We start from the raw sequence: 22,059 nt of genomic DNA, 5'->3' as shown, positions 1-22,059 counted from the left end.
TCATTTAAAGTGTATTAAAAGAACTAGTTTGCTTTTAATTGAAAAAAGCAAACTAGCAAATATCACTAATGGACTTAGTGGTGAACAGAGATAAAGACAACAGGTAATACATTTATTTAATTGCCAACAATAAAAAACGGAAAGTGAGGCTAAAACAGTGCTGCTAGTTTTATAGAGATTGAGTGCATTCTGGATATGTGCCTGCAATACACTTAGTCATGATGTCATCAAAACCTGCAAAGTTTTAGAAGAAAAAGTCTAAAAATGGTGAAAAAAAAGGGTTGCTTCAGAACACTCAATTCTGAAAAACTTTTCTCAAGCCTGCCTACAGATCTGCAAAAAACCCCTAGAATCATGATGCATAAACAACTGCAGAATCCTGTATGTTTGTGTTTATTTGTTATATGTAATACTCAGGAAAAGTTGCTTGTCTCTGTGATTCTTGACAGATTTTTATTTATTTATTTATTTATTTTTACAAAGCATCTCTCTTCATGTCTCTTAGGAAACATGGTGAGCAAGGAGGGTAGCAAATGCATGCTCACCAACTCAGAGTCCGACTCAGAGGCACCGCCTTTGCCCTCCACTTCCCTGGCACTGGAGTATTCCCTGGAAGCCAGTCGACAGGTGAGGAAGAGAAACAAAGCCCTGCAAGTGCGCTTCAAGGACATCTGCGAGGCACAGAACGAGCAAAGGGAGGCGGAGCTGCAGGCGGCGGGGAAAGGCGGCAAGCCAATGTCGTACAAAGTGGCGTACCGCAAGTACATGACCGTCCCTGCCCGCAGGTCCATCCCAAACGTCACCAGGAGCACGGGCGTCCAGACGTCCCCGGACCTAAAGAAACGTTACCAGACCTTTCCCTTTGAGCGCAAAAAAGGCCACACATTTAAACACGTGGCAGCTGTGGAAACGTATAAAGGTCACAATAACGGTTTTGTCATGGAGGCGAAGCAATCCAAAGCGGCTGAGCAGGGTTTAGACGAGGAGGAGGAGGGAGCGAGCAGAGGGAGAGGAGTCCTGAGGACCAGGGCTCTGCTCCATACTAATGAGTGCATTGCCACAGTGGAGCAGCACAGTGCACCTGATGGCCTGTGCTCTGACGCTCTGCTGCTCAGTTGCACTGCAGACACAGACTGCCTTGTGGGTACGCCGAGAGGAAGCGGAGCTGGAACACAAGGGGAGTACCAGCTTTGCAGCGTCCCGTCCAAAGCCGGAACTGGATTACAACACAGGGAGTCCGACGTAGACCGCCTGGCCAAGAGGCAGCTGCTCAATTTGGAGGAAGGCTCGTCCCGAACTCTCCCGGACAGAACCTCCAAGGTTACGGGCCCCATCGCCTGGAACTCTCTCACACAGGTGGAGTGCCTGGACAGTCCGTCTGTGCAGAGCAAGAGGAAGAAAGGCCTGCAGCTGAACGGACTGTCTAGCGAGACTCTACCGCGAGCCAGAAGGGGCTGTACAACGCAGGCGCAGTGCAGTACAGGACAGCTTTCAGCCCGGCCTATGCGGGGCATGGATGAGCCTCCGTCAGGCTGCATGGGCGGTCAGGCTGATGGGGCTCCCTCCGACCAAACACAAGAAGCCTGCAAGCAAATAGTGCCTGTAAACCAGGACGGGGATGTAAAAGCACAGCTTCAAGCCATGGAAAACCTCATCAGTTCCAGTCAGGAGACCATCAAAGTCCTGCTGGGCGTCATCCAGGAACTGGAAAAGGGAGAGGCCCACAGAGAAGGGTAGGAGACCTCACTTGCATCTTAACACCAGAAATTCAAACATTCATTTTTTTCCTGCTATGTCACAGAAAGATTTCAGCTTTTTTTTCATAATGAGAATTGCATAGAGCTCAATAAAAGCCATTGTTATACAAATAACATGAGACCCAGACATTCTGAAAATGAGTCTGCAGCCAGCCGTCACTTAAGTTATTCTGGAAAGAGTTCAACTTTAGCAAGTAAATAAACTGAAACAAAACTACTTGCTTAATCAGAAAGAACAGGCATGTATGAAAGCCAGTTTGTGCCTCAAACCTAAAAAGAAAACATGAGCTAAACCCAGTGTAATTAATTGTTCAATGGGAACTGTGTTAAAGGGCCCGAGGTCAGAGGTTAACGTCAGCACTTGTGATCAAAGCTAATCCTATTTTTGCTCATTGGAGCTGCTACTAAAACACACTGCAACATTTCGTTTTTTTTCAGCTTTCACAGACATGCCTTGCAGTGCTTTGACATTGTAATGACATTTTCAATGATAATTTCCCTCCAGATATTCCGCAGCTGCTGCTGAGAATACTTGCAGATGCCTTGAAAAATATTATACGTTATGTTAAAACCACAAACCTCGACGTATTTCAATTGAATTCAATGCCCATTCATCTCAAAGCAATGCATTTGTTTATCGGGATGTTATATATAAACAAACATCCAAAATGTCTAGACTGAAATTTCTGTATAATCTTCTTTTACAAATCTTCAAGCTCGGTCAGACTAGACAAATAGTGCCAGAGTTCAGCAACTGTCATACCTTGCCACAGGTTTTCAATAACATTTAGGTCTGGACTTTAAGTGGGTATAATTTACTTTTGATCTAATTCAATCCATTGTTTCTCTGGCCTAAACCTCTTGCAGGCTGATGACGCATGAAGCTACCACCACCAAATGTAACAGTGGGGATGGTGTGTTTAGGATACTGCACCATTTTAGTGCTCGGCCACACAAAGATAAGCACATAAGCCAAAAAGTTCAAAAATCAACTTATTCCACATTCTTGGTCAGTTTAGATGGACGGTCACGACTTGTCTTGTCGGTCATACCGTGCTCTTTCCGTTTTCAGATGATTGGTTAAACCGTGATCTGCGAGATGATTAAGAACCCAATATAATTAAATACTCAGCCGAATATGTGTCCTTTCTTTTTATTCCGTCTACAGTGAACTGTTGAGGCCTTCATAAAATAACTAGATTCATTCAAAGATTAAATGAGACTTGGGCTGAACTGTGGAGCGGCTGGTAGCACCGTTTACAGCAGCAAGAAGGTCCAGGGTTCGAATCCCAGACTTGGTCTTTCTGCATGGAGTTTGCATGTTCTCCCTATGAAAGTCGTGCTCTCTCTGGGTACACCACCTTCCTCCCGCAGTCCAAAAAAAAAAGGATTGTTGGGTTAACTGGTCTCTCTAAATTGTCCTCAGGTATTTATGTGATGTATGGTCACACATTTCCTTTCGGAATAAGTAAGAATGCCAACGTTCAGGTATAGAAGGAGGAAAAACTACACATTATTTGGAAACATCAATTTTCTTTCATTTCTTTGGAAAAACACCCCACTTGACAGCAAATTACGTCCAACTTTATCCCTCACTCTCAAATGTTTATCTGGAATGTGCGAGTACTCAGCAAAAGGCCCAGACTGTGAAAAAGCCATTACTGTCCAATGGATGTGGAGTTTATACAGAAGGGCAGCAGATAGCATCGGGTCTGCCGAAATAGACAGTCCGTCTAAAGTGACCCGGCAAACAAAAAGGACGATTTGTTGAGCCAAATGCAACAGCTCAGATTCTCAGATTCTTATCTGCTTTCAACAGCACTGGGTCAAAGTTGGGAGGAAAATATGCCAAAAACATGACACATTGCTATTTCTCATAAATCAGAAATGTCTCTAAGGGTCTGATGGCTAGTTTTGGTCAGAACATGACTGATGAGATGAGGGTTAAATTATAAAGCACAGCATGAGGGAGGCAACGATAGGAGTTCACACCATCTTAAAAAGTCAATTATCCTCCTGCAATCTCACATAAGGTAACTCTAATCCTCTTATCACCCAACTCATAAAAAAGTGCTATGAGTAAAAAGTAAACAGACACGAGGTGCAGAACGGCAATCCATCTTCAGTGTTGCACGGCACATCTGCCTTATCAGATGTGCCTCTAGTGACAGGTGGGGAAGAGAAGGTTTTATTAACTTAAATTTGTTGCTGCTGTTTATTAACACCATATGTTCAGAGGAAGGCAGAAAAAAAAAGCATTATGTTTCTGATGATTAATCACTAAAACCTGTCTTCTGTTGGAGTCAGTGAGCAGCATAATCCCCCTTGTAATCCATTCAGGGTCAGAATAACCCATTCCCACCTATGCAGTTTTCTTCTTGTGCATGTTTCCATTATTGTAATGTGGGGATTAAGATCTGCACTGTTACCAGTGCTCCATCCTGCGTTTTCCTATTTTACCTATTATTGTAACTCATACAAAAGGTGGAGCCACCCATATGCTCAAGGTGAATTATGTCTTTTAAACAGCTTCCTAACGCGGAGATGACCTGATCTAATGCAACATGTCGGCTCAGAGGCATTTTCAAATTATCTGTATCTTGAGTCCTTGACTAAATTCAGCTCTTGATACCTGGCGTTTTGTGAAATATCTGCAATATTAAGCTAAGATATATAACAATAACTTAAACGTTTATATGTATTAGAGGCTCGTTACTGTATGGATCTAATGAGTGTGATTTCCCCCCCAAACATAGCTCAATACACGCTCAACAACAACAGAGAAATTAGTTCCGTCTCCCAGAGGTGCATGATATCATTTTGATATAGGAGTTCTTGCAGCTTGCTGTTGAAGCATATTCTGGACACAATGTTTTTCCTGTGTGGTATTCTAGAAATATGAGAGGGAGAGATCAATGTAGACCTAGGAGTTCTGCACTCGAGTCCTTGTACAGCATGGTGTAGCCTGGACAGAAAGAAATGTGTTGTTGTTCCTGCCACCTTGAGTAAAACTACAAAGTTCTCTGCTCTTGCTCTTGTATATGACTTCAGGGAAAAATAACAGAAGGCCCTAAGTAAAAAAAAATTATTTTCAAAAAATAAGGATGAGAAAAAAAAGGAAGCTCTGTCTCAAAAATAAGTTGAATTTGAAGAGGTTTTCCATGTTATTTTTTGTTTTATTTATTCATTTTTTTCAGGATAGAGTTATGAGCTATTCCACGTTTCAAATATTTTGAGGCATGTCAGCACGTCTCTTTTTGGGTGAGTGTAACTGGTGTGGAGAACCAAAACAAGACTTTTTCCAAGTTTCCCCCAACTTAGTTTTAATAACTTTCTAGAATTGCCACCCTCATGGTAGCAGTATGTTGGACTAGCTCTGTACTTTTTGCTGACTTTTATTCAAAACATTTTGGTTGAGGCATTGTTTTTGTTTTGTTTTGTTTTTTTTGGAGAATTGCTCCCTCTGGTTTTGGATGATGAGCGATTGAAGGATTTTTGTGCAAACTTCCAGGCAGTTGTTATGATGTATAACTGTGGCAACAAGGTATTGTTTTTACAACTGGGAACAGCTGATTAGCGTCTAAAGATCTTAACTATGACCCCGAATCCCAGATGAGTTGAAAAGGAGGCTTCCTGGATGCAGAGAAGGACAAAAGAGCAGAAGGAGAAGAAGGAAGTGCCATCCAGAAATATGAAACCGTGAAATACCATCTCTGCTGCCAGGAGATTGAGCTGTTAGCATGTCATGCAGCAACAGTCTTCAGTCAGAGTCATCTTTAGATTTGTTGTAAGATTGACTGCTACTCAAAACTGTTCTTGCATTTAATTTCTCTTTGGGATGAAAACAAAAAGTGTTTTTGGAACTTAAGTGGAACATATGGAATATTTCTAAAAAAAAAAAAAGAAAAAGAAAAAATATATAAGTTGCTTGTTGGGGGGGGTTGATTCTATTTTATGAAGTACACTTTATGAAATTAAAAATGAATCCCTTTAAAATGATCATATTACCTACATTTTAATTTTTACTACAGTTTTTAAGGTCTGACTCATTGGTTTTCATTCATCTTTTATTTTTCCCCACGATAACAAGCAATTGAGGAAAAATTAGGTTCGTGGGCAGGAGTAGTTTTGATTTCAAAAGAAAATGAAGAAACTACAAGTTTATGCCATCAAAGCATATGTCTCAAACTTGATTTTAATAAACTAAAAAAAATACATCCAAGTAAATGACATTGGCTAATTTACACAGCAACGACTGTGTTTCTCATTTTACTTTTCTTGTGAAAAGGGCAGGGGGGGGAAATATTTTTTTTATTTGACCTGCTGATTGTTCAGAGCCAATCCAAAGACAAATTAGCTGACCAAATGCTTTATTCCTACATATGAAAACACTAAGCAGCATTATGGCTGTAAAGCGCTCAAATATAAATATGTTGGATCCGTACTGCACAGCTTGGGCACATTGCTGTGTTATAAGAGTGGTGGCAGACTAGAGCCAATTAATTACTTTCTCAGGGACTTGTTGCTAACCTGTCTATTAGCACTCTGTATGTGTGCTTGTTTTCTCACTGCTGGACAGCCACCCACAGTGACCTTTGAGAAAGCTCTCCTGGTCGTAACCAAGGGTGGAGGGTGTATAAAAATACATTTAATGGCACTTTTAGCTTCACTCTTCCCAGGGGACGCCTGCCAAAATGAGCCCTGGTCTCTTATTTCCTCTTATCAGCTGGCCAAGAGCAAAGAGTAGGAAGACACCGAGAAGGTCTGAGAGAATACTGTGAAGCTGTTCAGATGATTCAATCCAGTTGCGCGGCACACGTATTGATTGGCTCACCGACTGGGAAGTTTACGACCTTTCACGCTGCTCTAAAATATAAACTTGAAAAGCCAATTAATGACATTTTATACACAAATAATCCCCGGTGGAAATGTTCTGTTTGCAATTACCTGAACCTCTTGCGATATTGCTGTCAGCGTCTCTCTCCCCTGTCTGAACAAGAGGCAGTGCAGTAGATAAAAAGGAGGAATTTACGACAGGAGCTTAATTTTTATAGGTGCTGCAACCGATGGGCAGCGTGACAAGTGCAGTGGTGACGGAGCTGAGTGCTGTCTCTGCTGCAGAGATGAGAGACAACATTTATTAGGGAATCCAAAATATCCTCGCTGAAAGGAATAACGTGGCGGCATTTACCGCAGCTTCTGTTTGACGATGCGACTTTCACCGATAAATGTTTAAATCCACCTAAACAAACGAGCCCCGTTTATTTGCACGTCTCTTGCCTTTATTCCAAGATGCTGTGACGTGGTTTAGTGAAAGTAACAGTTTCCTGTTTTCCACAGCCTAAAGGCATGTGTGTTCACTTCATTGTTGACTGTTCACAGTTGTTGCCGTCTGTGTCTCACCCATCTGATTGCCTCATAACGTCTTCATTTGCCATCACATTGGCAACAGAGGCGAGCTCCAACATGCTGGCCTGAGTAGAATGAACTAAATATAAATTATAAACTTTGGCTGCGTGGATATTCCTTCAAGTCTAGACAAACTCTCAACAATCTTCATTTTAAAGGCCAGCTGTTGTTGTTTTCCCTGTTTAGTTAGCTGCATTAGTAATGTTATCCAACAAATGTTGTCAGCAGCAGCCTGACTGACTCTGGGTTTTTATGATTTCTATATTGCAATAAACCCTTCAATTGTAAGGGAACAAAAAAAAAAAAAAAAAAAAAAAAAAAAAAAGAAATCCGACATTTATTTTGACGGCTATTGTGAAATCGCAAGCTGTCATTTCTTTGGTAGTATAGCAACATTAGTACCGACTGTATGCGCCTCTGATGACTCATGCTTGAAGGAGAGACTGATGAATATAGAGTTTATAACAAAGCATGCAGTCTTACATAAGTGCTGGAGAATATATCATCATTGCGATATCAATTTGGACATAATGGAAAGGATGGCTTGGAATGCAATTTTTGTTAGCTGTTGCCTATAATACATTAAATTCAGTCAATATCCACTGCAGCCCCTAAGAATCATATTCAGAGGTATTATCAAACATTATCAAGAATAATGGGGTTGAGCCAATACCTTGGTCTTCAACAACTTTTGTTGCTTGTGCTGAGGGGAAAAAATGCCAAGGCTTAGGCAAACACACACAACTCAAAAACCCGAAATAGACATCACTCTCATATGTAAAAGGAAGATTTTCACAGTTCATATCTGTCTAACAAATTATGTCTATACAACAAGGAATGAGGCAACACTAACTTTTTGGCTAGCAGTGACCATAATCTGCAAAAAAGAACCACAAACAGGCAGGGGTTCTGCTGCTTTTTTACCTTGAATGGTTGAAATGCATTTTGAATGATATTCAACATGTCGTCATGACAGTAAAGGGATTTTAAAGATGCTTTTGTATTTTCTATCCAATCAATACATGTGCACAGTAAAGATCATCACTTTATGTCACATTAATGATTAATGATTTATACATCACAATGAAACCAAGACAGGCAAACGTAAAAGCCAGCGAGCTGAAGTCCAAAATGATTCTGAATTTACAGGTAATAACTCATTCAGCTCCTTTAAGACATTGCTCTGCACCAAACAGAATAATCAATGGGAAGATTATTCAGCAACGGATACATAAAAAGGTCAACAATAGAGGGAAGCAGGAAAAGAAAATTAGCTGCGCATCAAATTTAAAACGCTGTATTACCTATCGGAAGCCACTTTTTTCTTTCCATTTTATGTCAAAAGTAATGTGCTATGTTTGCAGCGTTACAAACTTTAAGTCCTTGCTTAAAACGTGAAACTTTAGATGCAAATATCAACCTTGCCTTAGTTGCCATTTGACCTGATCAGCCTCCATACAATGACCCACAGCTAATGGAAGACGATGTGCACTTTCTACTGGGCAGAGGCCACTGAGGAGGGCAAAGGAACTCCTCGTCACCCTCATTTACCCCAGGCTCCCTAACGAAAGATGACAAATAAGATGAGAAAGGAAAGGTGTGAGGCGGCAGCTTAACAAGTCCTGTAATTACTCATTCACGACTCTCATCTCCCCCCCCCCAGACTCTCCTATCGAACCGGACAGGACACGGCCAACTGTGACACATGCCGGAACAGCGCATGCATTATTTACAGGTGAGTGGTCGTTCATCTTCAAAGACAAAAAGATCCACATGTAACCTGTCCTTTCTCTCCTTGAGAGCGAGCGGAGCGGAGTAAAACAGGGTCGGGACGAGCAGAGAGGGAGCAGCAATGGAAGCAAGGCTAATGTGAAATGCTGCTCATTAGCGCTGAGTGGGCACGGGACGTTTACACAGCACCATCTCTCTCAAAACCTATACATCTTTAGCCAACTGTCCAATTATCCCCTCAGGCCATTTTGTTCACTGACTGGTGCCAAGCAGGTGTGCAGTTAGCAGGACGAAAGGGTGCGCGGCTGAAATACAGAGAGGTCACATGCAAGAAAATTGAGTGAACATGGGGCCGTGAAAGGTTAAATTAATTAATGTCAAACATCATAAAATTTCATTGGTGGGTCCAGTTGCCATGCCGACTCAAAAGCTACGCTCAGCCTCCAGTAAGCTAATTTCATAAGCTGTAAAGACACGAGTGCAAAGCCATTAGTTAATCAGGAATAAAAGTAAGGTCTCGTTGTTGTATTTGTTTTATCACAAGAGTGGTTTTAGTTCTAGTGCTGGCTCTTCAATCAGCCTAAAATAGTTTGCTTTCTCACACCATCAGAGCAAAATGATTATTTCTGGTGGACAAGCAGCTTATAATTATTTCCTTTAAAAATTCAAGATAGAAAACTGACTCTTGACATTTGATTGAATGATTTCCAGGGCAGTTTTTTCCATTTCTAGTAACATGCGCACATAAGGAAATCAATAATTATTAAATTTAGCTGGACTGGGCTTCAGCGGTGACCGATTGGTTGGAATCTGATACTTTTGTGAGCAGCGAATTCAGCCTACATAAACACTTACACCACCACTCTTCAGTGTGGAAGCTGCTAATGTGGGAAAAATGCTATTTACAATATCAGTGAGGGGATTATAATATGACTGGGGGAAGCATGGAGATGTTTGAAGCTATCCAGTGTAATTTTCAATTACATGAGAGAGCAAAATTTTCAGCTGACAACAGGAAGGCTAAATGGAGTGAGTTTAGTTTTTGACTTTTAAATATCAATTTTGGAGTGAGGAATATTCTCTATGAAATACACATGGAGACCACTGATTTTGCAACAAACTACATAAATTAGCTAGCATGAGATCCTAAAGAAGTTTTCAATCTGAAAATAAGTATTTCACGATTTCCGTTCAAATAATATTTAAACCCAATTTTATAGCAGCAGCAGATTTTACAACTACTGCTGCAATTTATTAAACCTTTACAAAAAAAAAAAAAAAAAGCATTTCTAGTTTTGAGACATCCAGCAAAAAGAGATTTGACAGACATTCAATGAACACATAGTGGCACTGTGAGAGTCCAAGTGCCTGGCTCTAGTCTGACTTTCTCAAGAATTCGTAGGAAATTTTACAAGGTGAGAAGAATATGTGCCAGTGGTAAGCGGTCAAAAAAAATGTGAGGTAAAGATGGGAGACAAAAAAGGAGATCTTTAAGCTGCAAGGAGTGTAAGAAGCTATCAAAGCTTTAAGTTAATGGTCACTACCGCTCCATGCAGTCTGAGTGAAGAACCATTTGAATCATATTTTATCTCAAACTCTCTCCATAACTGATGAGCCTCTGGCTAAACTTCAGTCGAGATGCACAGCACAGCTGTGTGTTTTCTAATGTTTGAGTCGGAGGAATTCCACATTATCTTGAAGTGCTTTCACAATCTCTGCAGGTGCCCCAAACCACTGCGGGGACGACGGCATGAGAAAGGTGCCCTAAAGGCAGCTTGGCGTCAGCGAGACGAGCCGAGTCTAGATGAATGATGGCATTTGACATGAATTACACAGACGGGGCACTAATTAAAAGGACATGATTAAGTTAAAGGGTTACAGGGTGAATACGTTAAAAATGAACTTACCTATTCAATAGCCATGTCAATTCTTTCTTTAATCAGCAACTGATATGCCCCTGGCTAAACTTCTACTTCTATATGCTGAAAAATCCTACAGTTGCGAAAAGCTCATATTGGCTGAAACTTTATTTGATCGAATGAAATGTTTGATTTCACTGGATCAAATATTTATAAAGACTTTCAATTTTCAAATACGAACTATAAAAAGTATTTTCATTTTGATCAAGTTCCAATAAATAGTATGCATCAGTCGTAAAACGCATCACTTATATTTCTTTGCCTCTATGTCATATAAAAGATTTCAGAGAGAATGACACACGAGAAAAAACCTGCAAACCTGAGAAATCCACATTGTCTTCTAAAACTGCACCCATCAATCGGAAAGCTACATCTTTTGGAAGGAGAGATGAAAAACAGAAAACTCTGCACATAACGAGGCTCATTTTTTTTGACAAAACCTTGTCAGCGCTTGGCAAGGTTTCCGCTTGATAAAGGGCAGAAATTTCCCACAGAGCCGTTTGAAATTTGCTACATTGACCCCAGTTCATCTTGAAGACACTCACTCGACATGGTTAATAGCTTTGATTGGACACAGAATCAAATATAGCAGTTGTATTCACAGAGGCAGAGGGATTAAACAGCAATCTAATTACTCAGATCTCCATGAAAACAACCTCTCTGGAGGTGGAAGAACACAGGATAGGAAGCAGAGGCACAGAAATAAAAAGGATGCAGCGCTCTGGTATGTGGGAAGAATAGCTGTCAAGGGCGTCTAGCAGGATTTTCTTGTCTTTAGCAAGCTCTTCTACCACTGGAGGCTAGTTTTAACATGATCCTTTGTAAATATGTGGTAAAAGTTTGGATTTTCAAAACAGTGATCGCGCCGACCGCAACTTTGAGACTGCTGCTCTTAAACAAGATGTTAAAACACTTCAACATGAGCTGAATGCATACTCAGAGGTTTAAAATATTGGAGGTTTTAATACATCATCAAAAGGTTGAATGAGGGCAACACAATGGTAGGAGGACCGCAAATAAACAGAAACAAACAGATTACGTTGCATCATTAAAGGGCAAAACCACTTAAAGACGCACATCGTTCTGGCAAATGGAAATTGTGTAAGAATTTGGTAAAATAAATCTTTTGCCAAGATTTGTGGTTTTTGGTACATAATATCCAAAAAGCTCAGGTAATCTGGAGAAATCTCCATGGACAAATCACACAGTTGAAAATCAAACTGAATGTTTGCGCTCTCAGGCAGTGCGACATTAAAAGCAGGCGTCAGTCTGTCACGATAGACGCTCTTCGAACTTGGGATCACTTCCTGGAATCATTCAGTACAAAGACATTTCACCCGTCTATTAAAAAATGCATGTTGAACCATTATGGATGGAACCCATGACCTATACAAGCAGCAGAACTTATATGCAATAAAAAAATAAAATAAAATCCACTTTATGATCAGGTCAGTCTGCCACAGCCCACTGTGCTAGTGCAACATGCACCCTTAGTGTTGGTTTAAGCTGCATTTGTATGCATGTCAGTGCTATTGTGCTGAACTCGGTCTGACGACTCCAGGAAACATACGGGTCCATAAATCATTTTCCTGCAGCTCAGTCAGGACTCAACTGTCCTGTCTTTTAAAATAATCAATCTGTCCAAGAGAATGTGGTATAATCCTGACAAACACTTAGCATAACAACAGCCAGATTAATGAAGTTGTTAGTCTAGGGGCTCGCACTTCAAAACAGAATGCATGAGCTGCTTGAGTTTCTTGTCCTCGCATGCTTCTCATTTTTTAATCATCTCAAATTAATTCATCCCATGTGTTTTTTTTATTATTTATCTTACTTAGTATCCAGATGTCCTGCTCATCAAAAGTGTGAGTTCAAATGAAAGTGGTGAATTAATGAAATGAAGCTGACATTGAACCAGGATAAGATTAAGAAAAACGTCTTGGTTGATACAACCCCAGAATACCGAGGGGAGAAGTGAGAGTACAAAAGAAGTCGCAAAGAAGGTATAAATCTGAGAGAGGAAGAATAATCCCATTTATTTCATGTTGTGCAGGTATGGGCTGGCGTGCAGATCAAACAGTGAGGTCCTATGCCTTTATATACTTTGAACTTTAATATTTTGTCACACACAAGACAAAAAAGTAAAGTTTATTGAAACTTTATGAGATAAACCAACATGAAGAAACTGTGCAGCTGAAGGAAAAATGACAAGAATATGGTGTTTTGATGTATTAAGCCCCTTTAATCTGATCCCCTGCAACAAATTGTCTTAAGAAGTCATCTATTTAGTAAATACAGCCCATCTGTTCAGAAATGAATAGTATAGTGTGCATTTGTATTCAGTAAGTTTTACTGTGATCACAACTGAAAGTCATTGCCCTGTTGAAGGTGAATCTCCATCCTTGTAACAGCCTTTTACAGATTTTAACAGAGTTTCTCCCAGGGTTGCCCTCCATTTAGCTCAATTTTCCCATAAAACCTTGGGATATTCTTTTATTACCTAACCTTTTTTTTTTAACTTCCCCATTGCCCATGTGTTCCTTCGCCTTCACGATGCTGTTCACTCACTAATGTTGTCCAACAATCTTCAGTGAACAGCTGCACTTATTTTGAGATTTATTTGCCCCACTCAGGGTTTCCCCCAGATTACTTGCTATGCCGGCTGATGGTGCAGTCCACCATGTTTATGTGTTGAGAATTGTAAATAGTTGACACGTAATTAAAAAATACGACTATGTAATTGTGACATTGGAAGACATTATTGATAACATTTTAACAAGCACATAAAAAATATAATTATAATGAAACAGATATAACCGTTTTATACTTCAGATAAATCCTATTAAAGTAATCGACAATTGGATCTCTTTAAAAATAAAATACAATTAAAACAAATATTGCCTAAAATGGGTATTGACCAGTATTTGTATGCCAAATTCAAGTATTTATTATATGGTTTTTTTTTGTTTTTTTTCCGCATTTCTTGTATTATCTAAATGCTACAGTTGTGTTTAATAATGACTGCCATTTGGTGCAGTATTTTGATTTGCTGGTTATGATAGAAAGTGTTTATGGAGGTCCAGGGATTAAAGAACAAAACAAAACAAACAAAAAAAAAACACCTGAAGTTTAAGTATAGTACGTAGCAAAACTCAGTGGTTATAAATGCTTCAGCAAAACACATTAGTCTTAAGTGGCAGTGATTAGGAAAGTCGATTCAGGACATTCTATTCAGTGAGTACCAATGTTTTTCACAAAATTAGAGTTGCTTCCCATGAGTACAATTCTGTTTGTTGCCTCCTCATCTTATTTTTAATTTTGACTCCAGGCACAACAATTCATCATTAGACTAGTTATCCAATGTCAACAATTCTTTGAAAAACACTGAACAGCACAGATACAAAACAAAAAAAGATTCTAAAATCATCAAAGGAAATGGGTTTTAAAAATGTTTCAAAATTCAGCCTCTTGTGCAAAGCTTTAGGAAAATTAGTTTGCAGAAAGCTGAAGATCACAACCAACATGTAAATGACGGATGTTACTGATCAAGGCTGTTCTGTCGAACAACTCACTTGGAGGAGGACATCTCTTTTTGTTGAAGCATTATGTTTTCCAACATGGTGGGCAAGCTGGTTTCTATGGATACAAGAGCAATTCTCGACAGGACAAATAGCGTGAAGGGACAGTGTGGACAATCGGGCGCCTCCGAGAGATAAGAGTACACAAAGGATCGACAAGGGGAGAATGTGTAGCCGCATGAGGATAAAAGATGTCAAGAAACAAACATTATTCAAGCGGTAGCGAAAGGAACATCGAGGATTGCGAGGATTTTCTGTTTAAATGCATAGAAATATTAGAAAGAAGGGATGTGATGAGAACAAGGAGAGAATGTCAGAGACAGAATTTAAAGCTTCAGGGTCCAAAGTGCTTTCTTCCACTTGTTCTGATCTAACAAACCACTGCAGGGAGGGACACGAAAATGCCAACAACCTTTCCAATTTTGCTTTCAGCAAAACTCAGTAACATGGCAAGGCTCGCAAGACTTTTATTGGGAAACGCTGAGGTCTACACTTCAAAGGAACTAATAAATATTTCTACATCAGGCCTTTTCGAGACCAGGTTATACTTGTGGGTTTATTATTTTTTCAGACTGACATATGTTCAATTTCTCCTTTTTGGTGATCTCCTTCCACTTAGAATTTACATTAATCTCCATATGTAAAGCATATATTTTGTACATTAACTTTTGATTCTCAAATATATCAACGCATGCATTTATCTCAAAGACAGCAAAAGGCCCAACAGAATGGAGATGAAAAATAACCCTTGATCTTGTGTCTCTGCCTCAAAACACCCGAGTCAAATAATTAAGTCATTAGCATGACGTGATTCCACCATTCGACTCAGGTGTGTTAGACCATTGACAGATCTAAAAGTTGGTGGGAACCAGCAATGGAGGCCTGTATTTAAGGATCACTGCCCTGTAGTTAAGCTTAATTCAATATCCATATTCAAGATCCTCCGTATGGCATCCAGATCTGAGAAATGCCAATCAGCTGAAGGATCTTTTGCCCATCTATTTTGGTTTTGGAGTACTATGAATGTTTTAATCTTAGTTAATTATTCTGACAAAAAATAAATATATATATATAATAAAAATATTGGTAAATTCTACCATGTAAGAGCTGAATTATTATCGGATATTAACGTCGGCCCAAATTTTCACATTTGTGCATTCCTAACAATTACTTTTCTGTAGTTTAGAAAATTAGCCAGCAACAATAACAGCTCACCTTGTAAGTTAACCTGGACAAAAATTATACAAATATCTGAAATTATATTTAATGCAATAACAAAGCAGCAGGCTCACAAAAACACACCTAAAAAAAAAAAAAAAAAAAAAAAGTCTATACTCCACTGTTTAGTTTTCAGTCAGTTTAATAAATTAACTCACTTTTTCCAGCCATTCATAGCTTTTATGTCCATGTGCGCAACAGCAATGGTGGCAAATTTATTTTACGGCTCGTCCACAAAGCTGCACTTACGCTACGCTAAGCATCAGCTACAGCAGCCTGCATCGTTCGTTCCACCTGTATAAATACACCCACTGCGCTCTTTACTGCTGACCGCTCCGAACCAGCCACTAGGCAGCAGATCAGGAAGGAGAGAGGCTGTCTTATTTCATACATCACACCAATTATTTTAAGGATGCCTATTGGTCCCTCAAAAAAAAAAAATAAACAAACATAGGAACCCAGACATTATTATCAATCAATAAAATGCCCTGGGACAACATGATAATTGGAGATTATGCTGCTAGTATAGCATTCGTCAACAACTCAGAGGTGAAAGTAAGCACAGTGCCTTTAGGAATTTTAATAATCAAGGTACTCAAGTCATTCGAGGAATTGTTACAGGCCTACAATCAAGACAAACTTGGCAGGATGTGTGGGCTTTTTTGGGGGGATTGAGTAACATTGATCTGTGCTCTATGTTCCCAAGGGTTCCTTCACTCACTGTAGTCACTATTGCAAAGTGTATCAAGCTTAAATACTCCCTCCCCCCCTTTTTTTTTAATTTCTCATAACTTGGTAGCCAACCTACTTTGTTTGAACTGTTTTATGTATATTGTGCAAAAAGAAAAGAAAAGAAAATCCAAAAAAGAAACAAAATTGAAAGTTAATCCACAATAGGTTGATGATTTGCTTAAGAAACTGGGTTAGATTTGGCCTCATTATGTCATTCATGAGGTTAAAATACTTTTAATATTAAAACTGAAATGGTTGCGAAGAGCCACCAATATCCTTATAGTATATGCTTCCTAACAACATATGCTCTTACACATTTACAAAAAAAAACAAAAAACATCCCCCCAGGATTATTCTTCAAGAGACTTTTTTGCTGCATGCAGACATGTGACAGATTTTATGAAATGCAAATAAACCCCAGCATCATTATTTCCGTCTCTGTATGTAATAACTGGTGCTGTCAGACCATTCTCTGAGGCACACATATCATTGTGACACAATCTCTTTATGCAAGACCATTTGGTCTTTCAAAAAGTCTCCAGTAAGAACAAGACCTTGATCATATGTTCATATTTGTAATGAATGTTGACTCTTTGTAAGTGAAATCAGGTCGCTTCAGTCTGGTGTTTGCATATCCACCCAAAATCTTTTAACACTGTGTACGTTTGAACTGTGACACTCATCCGATACGTATTTGATGCCTACATGGTAGAGCAGGGAAATTCCTTTACCAACTTGGGTAAATCTCTTACTTTTTTGTTCATCTGTCTTTGTGATATGTGTGTGTGTGTGTGTGTGTGTGTGTTTGCGTGTGTGTGCGTGTGCATCCCACACAACATGGCACAGCAATAAAACTACTTTACTCCCCCAAAAATTGGTAATGAGATCAGCTACTTTGTGCTTTTAAACAGCATTAACAGAGTTTTTGAAGAGATTTAAAAGGCTAAATGAAATTCTCATTCTATTGCTTCATCAACAGCTCACTTTTACATTTCGGGAAGAGACACATTGATTGAATTTTTGATGGTTCTTTTTAAACTGCAAGGGCTAGTTTTATTTGTGGCCTTTGTATCGTATTTAATATTCCGGATGGTGCTCCACCAGAGTTCATTCAATGGTTTAAATAATAAGACAATGGACTGAAAAGTCTGTATGCCATCTTGCACATTCAATCATTTCCTTTTCTATAAATTACCAACCCAAATGTTTCAATACTTAAGTTCTCTAAGTGAAGTTTGCATAAAAGTCTAGAAGATTTAGATAATTATTATAACCCTGAAAAATCTGGAGCAAAAAATGACAAGCTGCTCATCTGATGTAAAGAACTACATTGTTTAGGTTAGGGAGAGACTAACATTCCACTTTTTTTATGTCAAGACTGTACTGGTCGATTGTGTGTGTGTGTGTGTGTGTACCAACACACAACCTGAATCTGTTCACATGCTTTCAAATGTGGATGGACAAATACGCAAATGTGAATTTACACCAATGTAATTACCAGCCAGTGATTTATTGATTGAAGCTGGCCTGAGTCAAACAAAAGCAAAGTGCTGAGTGCAAACTCAAGAAATTAACATTCAATCTGCTCATTGTCAGACGCCCACATTTATGCCTGCTCTAATCAATAGCAGATGCATCAATGTTGATTATGAAAACTTTTTACTGAAAATGATAATGGATGCACTGCATTTAAATAACAACCAGAGCAGTCACCCTGCAGCTGTTACGTAACTCAGTCTGTCACCCCCCCAGTAAGCCCGACTCAGGTAGTGACTGGAGATAGCTTTAGCAGATTAAAGCCCCCACACTTTGCCACAGCTGTGGCTGTAATCTGAGTTTTACTTAGCAGAACCTAGTGGTCAGATGTGTGTGGGCGTCGGATTACAATGATGGCTCCAGATAAATTCCCCAGGGCTTTTGGGAGGGGCGGGGGGAGAGAATGTGACGGACTGCTAAGAAGGACACAGCTCTGCGCTTCGCGCCCAGCAAATCCCAACATATTAAATCGCTAACATTTTCCATCATCTTTCGAAATATTTTTTTGAGGAGTCACAAGAGCATCCACAGAATTCAGCAAAACAAATCATTTGCATTTCAGCGTTCTGCCCTGTGACCAACTGCTTGATACTGACAGATACTGACGAAACACGCTTCTTGCTCCACCAATCTGAGACAGCAGTAGACGTAACCCTGAATGGTGCAATCAAAAGTAGACGCATTTGGTTCCTCTGCTATTTTATAACAACAAAGCAAATGAAAAACCCAGGGCATTTTTCCAGGCTAAGCGCTGGTGTGACAGATGAGCTGCAGAGGTCAAGCGAGAAAAGGTTGCACTGGAAATGCTTCATATGGATGTAAGAGCAATATGGCAGCCAAAAATGCATTAGTACGTGCAACAACTGCAGCAATGGGAAACTGTCTCCCTATTTAGAGGAGCAAATATGGATCAAAATAAAAATAAATCTTTAAGTCTTCTAGGATGAGTCATCGGCACTAAACTATTAGCATGTATGTCATTACGTAACATTTACAAGAGTATCTGATTTCAATCATCAACAAGTACATTTAACTCCATATAAAAATAAGACTTGTATACTATTCAGACTTATTACATAAAGAGTGATATATTTAAGGTGTTTATTGTCATGAATTATTAAAGATTATGGCTGACAGTTAAAGAAAACTCCAAAAAGCAGTCCATGTTATGCCAATCTCTTTGGGCTGCTTAAAGAGTGTTCCTTACACTCCTCTAAAGGTTGAAGTTGTCAGTGTGGTTTGAGCACCTTTTCTTTTTTTTTTTATTTAATCCACAGTTTTTCCTTCATCTTAACTTTCCATTGATATGTTTGCACAAAACCCCCTGCCAACAGCCATCGTTTTTGGGGAAAGAGCATTGGGCTTATCCTCTTTGTGGAGAGCAGCAGTGAAAATTTGCTGGACAACTGTCAGGTCAGCATCCCCCACTTCTCTGTAGGCAATAAAGGAGGCAATAAAAAAAATGTTTTTTTCTCTTATGTAATATAATATACTAACTTCTATAAAAATAAAATAAAATAAGAAAAACTCAATTTAGGGGTTTCATTAGCTGGAAGCCATAATCACCAAAATCAATGCTTAAAATTCATTACTTGAGGTGTCAAGAGTCTATTTAATATATATGAGTTTCTATTTCTGAATTGAAGTGCTGAAATAAATTAACTTTCCATGATATTCCCGATTTAATGAGCTGCACCTGTGATATTTCTAATAAATCTGCTCGGGTGATCGGTTGTTGATTTAATTACTCAGAGCAATTATATTAATTTGTTGCAGTGAAGAAGTTACTTAAATACAACCCAAGACTCAAAAACGACAGTAGAGTTGGTTTTATATGAGATAAAATCATGCAGGCATCACCCTATGGTTTGCACTTATTTTATTTTTTTTTTTGTCTCTTTTTCTGTTCCTTTAGCGTGGAACTGGACTTCAAGCTGCAGGAGGACAAGCTACAGCCACTGATGAAAAGGCTTTGCCCTCCAACGGACTCCCACTTCCCTCCCCTGCCTTACCCCCAGGAGGCCTTCACCTCCACCCCAAAACGCAAGTCCAAAGCTGAATCCAAGAAGCACGCCCGCTGGAAACTGTGGTTCCTGTGAGAGCTGCACGGCCGGCCCCGATCCCTAAAAACTGGCAAAGGATTTAAGCAAGGATCTGAATTTCTTCACCATTCTTTGGTTTTTACAACCTGAAGGATTTTATAGACCTGCTGGGCACTTTTTAATGAAGAGCTCTGGATATACCTAGATGGCAGGAGAAGTGATAGAAGCGTGGACTGCATGGACAATGAACACGGTCACGCCCTACAAAAATGGAATAAGTCATAACTTTGCCTAATGTCCCGAAACAACAACAGGGGAAACGTACTCAAAGATCGAGGAGACGAGCTTACGAGCTTACTTGTCGCTGTTTCCTGGCTTCTATTTTTTATAACTGATGTAGACCTGTCCCCGTTTCATGTTGACGGAGAGATGTCCGCCATATTTCTATTCGGCTGTTGGGATTTTCTCTTCCCTCCGAGTCTCCAGGAGAGGCTGATCACTCAATGCTGAAGCACCAAGGCCTACATAAACAGCATATCATTGTACTGCAAAGCACAATTAATACTTTTCAGGATTCCATATCTCCAGAAGTAATAGGAGAGAATCATTTTTGACCGTCTTGTACCAACAATATATGACGGACCAAGTATTTTCATTAGCAAAAGACCTAAAGGGGAATACGCTGGAGACGTTTGTTTGGACTTCTGTGATAAAACCTTCTTTTCATGGATAAAATGTGTCAAAAGAACATATGAGTTTGGAGAAAATAATGAATAAATACCACTTATTTTCTTAATAACATTGGAAAATAAATGTCACTCTACTTTTTTCTATATAAATATATATCTAAGTATATAGATCCACTTTAAGATGAAAATAATTATATTTATTTGAACTATGGCAAAAGGTGGGCTGTGTAGTTCAACTACATTTCAAAGGAAGTGTGTACTTTCTTCTTAATCCATCAAATATAGTTTTCAGTGAACCCATGGTGCACCGAGTCACTGAAACCACCAAAACATCGCAAGAATACACTGTAGATCATTAATTTGTATCGTCGTCATTTGCTTGAACGTCAAATATTTTGTGTTTTTAGTGGTGAATTTGAACTTCTGGATTCAAGGTGCAACGGTGGTCCAATAATTAACGAAAGTATTAACTTGGTGCACACGTTTAAATTTACTGTGCACCTTTTTTTTTCTTTGTCTTTTTTTAGTGATTTTGAGAACTGTTTAGCACACTTGGCTTCCCTTAAATGAATTTTTTCCAGATAAATTCTAAACTAAAGATTTACTTGGTTGTTTTCTAACCTTTCAGTTGAATACATTTCAAGATCTTTATTGAGGTTTTAGTTATCAACTTGTTGAGAATACTTTAAAGAGTTAGATGTTACATCCATGCTCTTATTTTGAAGAGGGTCAAAACAGTTTACGGAGCAGCTCTGGTTCCTCTAGTCATATTCTCGCTCTCTTTTCCACCCCAACAATTTTCTTTCAAAATATATAACATATTATGTTAACAGTATGTATAAATTTGACTCTTTCAGAATCCACAATTAATTCAACCTTGTGCAGCCAATTCTCAACTTTTTTGAAACATAACCATTGCACTTTGTAAAAACAGCTTAAAAAACCCACTGAAAATCCAAAATTAATATGACAAAAACACCAATGAGTGTATGTAACTTTTGGTTTTATATATATATATATATATATATATATATATATATATATATATATATATATATATATATATATATATATATATATATATATGCCACACATAATAGCACATGTGAGGAATAAGAGAAAAATCGCTGTGATTGTATCACTTTAGTGTCTCATATCAGCTCCAGCCAGTGACGCCGATCCTACAAGACTGAATGTTCCACTTCTGATCACAACTAGGGCTCCTACAATGCAGGGTGGCAGGCACAAGGCCCTGCATGCTTTTTACAAGCCTTGGACTTCACAGGCCATTTTCTAAATTTTTCAAGAAACTTTTTAAGAACTGCAAAAGCCTCTTTTAGTTTCCACCCCCTCCCCCATCTTAAATGTCTGGAATCTATTTGAAAGGCAACTCGTGTAGGTATTCTACATAGGGTTCATTTAAAACACCACAAGCATTTATTATATTA

General features: G+C 39.0%; 2 protein-coding genes across 2 annotated transcripts in view; one reads left to right on the top strand and one right to left on the bottom strand.

Moving 5' to 3' along the window:
• Positions 1-22,059, bottom strand: part of dock1 (dedicator of cytokinesis 1) — a 199,888-nt gene that overhangs the window by 92,752 nt on the left and 85,077 nt on the right. The window lies entirely within an intron of this gene.
• On the top strand, positions 511-20,153 carry insyn2a (inhibitory synaptic factor 2A). Its single transcript, XM_088001005.1, has 3 exons — positions 511-1,733; positions 8,830-8,901; positions 19,796-20,153. Exons 1-3 carry the CDS (start codon positions 511-513, stop codon positions 19,977-19,979), a joined length of 1,479 nt encoding a protein of 492 aa, XP_087857131.1. The 3' UTR covers positions 19,980-20,153.

This window comes from Poecilia mexicana, unplaced genomic scaffold (assembly GCF_051168715.1).
Source record: "Poecilia mexicana isolate PSO_F unplaced genomic scaffold, ASM5116871v1 scaffold_19, whole genome shotgun sequence".
In the NCBI taxonomy this organism is placed as follows: domain Eukaryota; kingdom Metazoa; phylum Chordata; class Actinopteri; order Cyprinodontiformes; family Poeciliidae; genus Poecilia; species Poecilia mexicana.
Note: the sequence above shows the minus strand (reverse complement) of the source record. Positions and strands in the feature narration are given on the sequence as shown.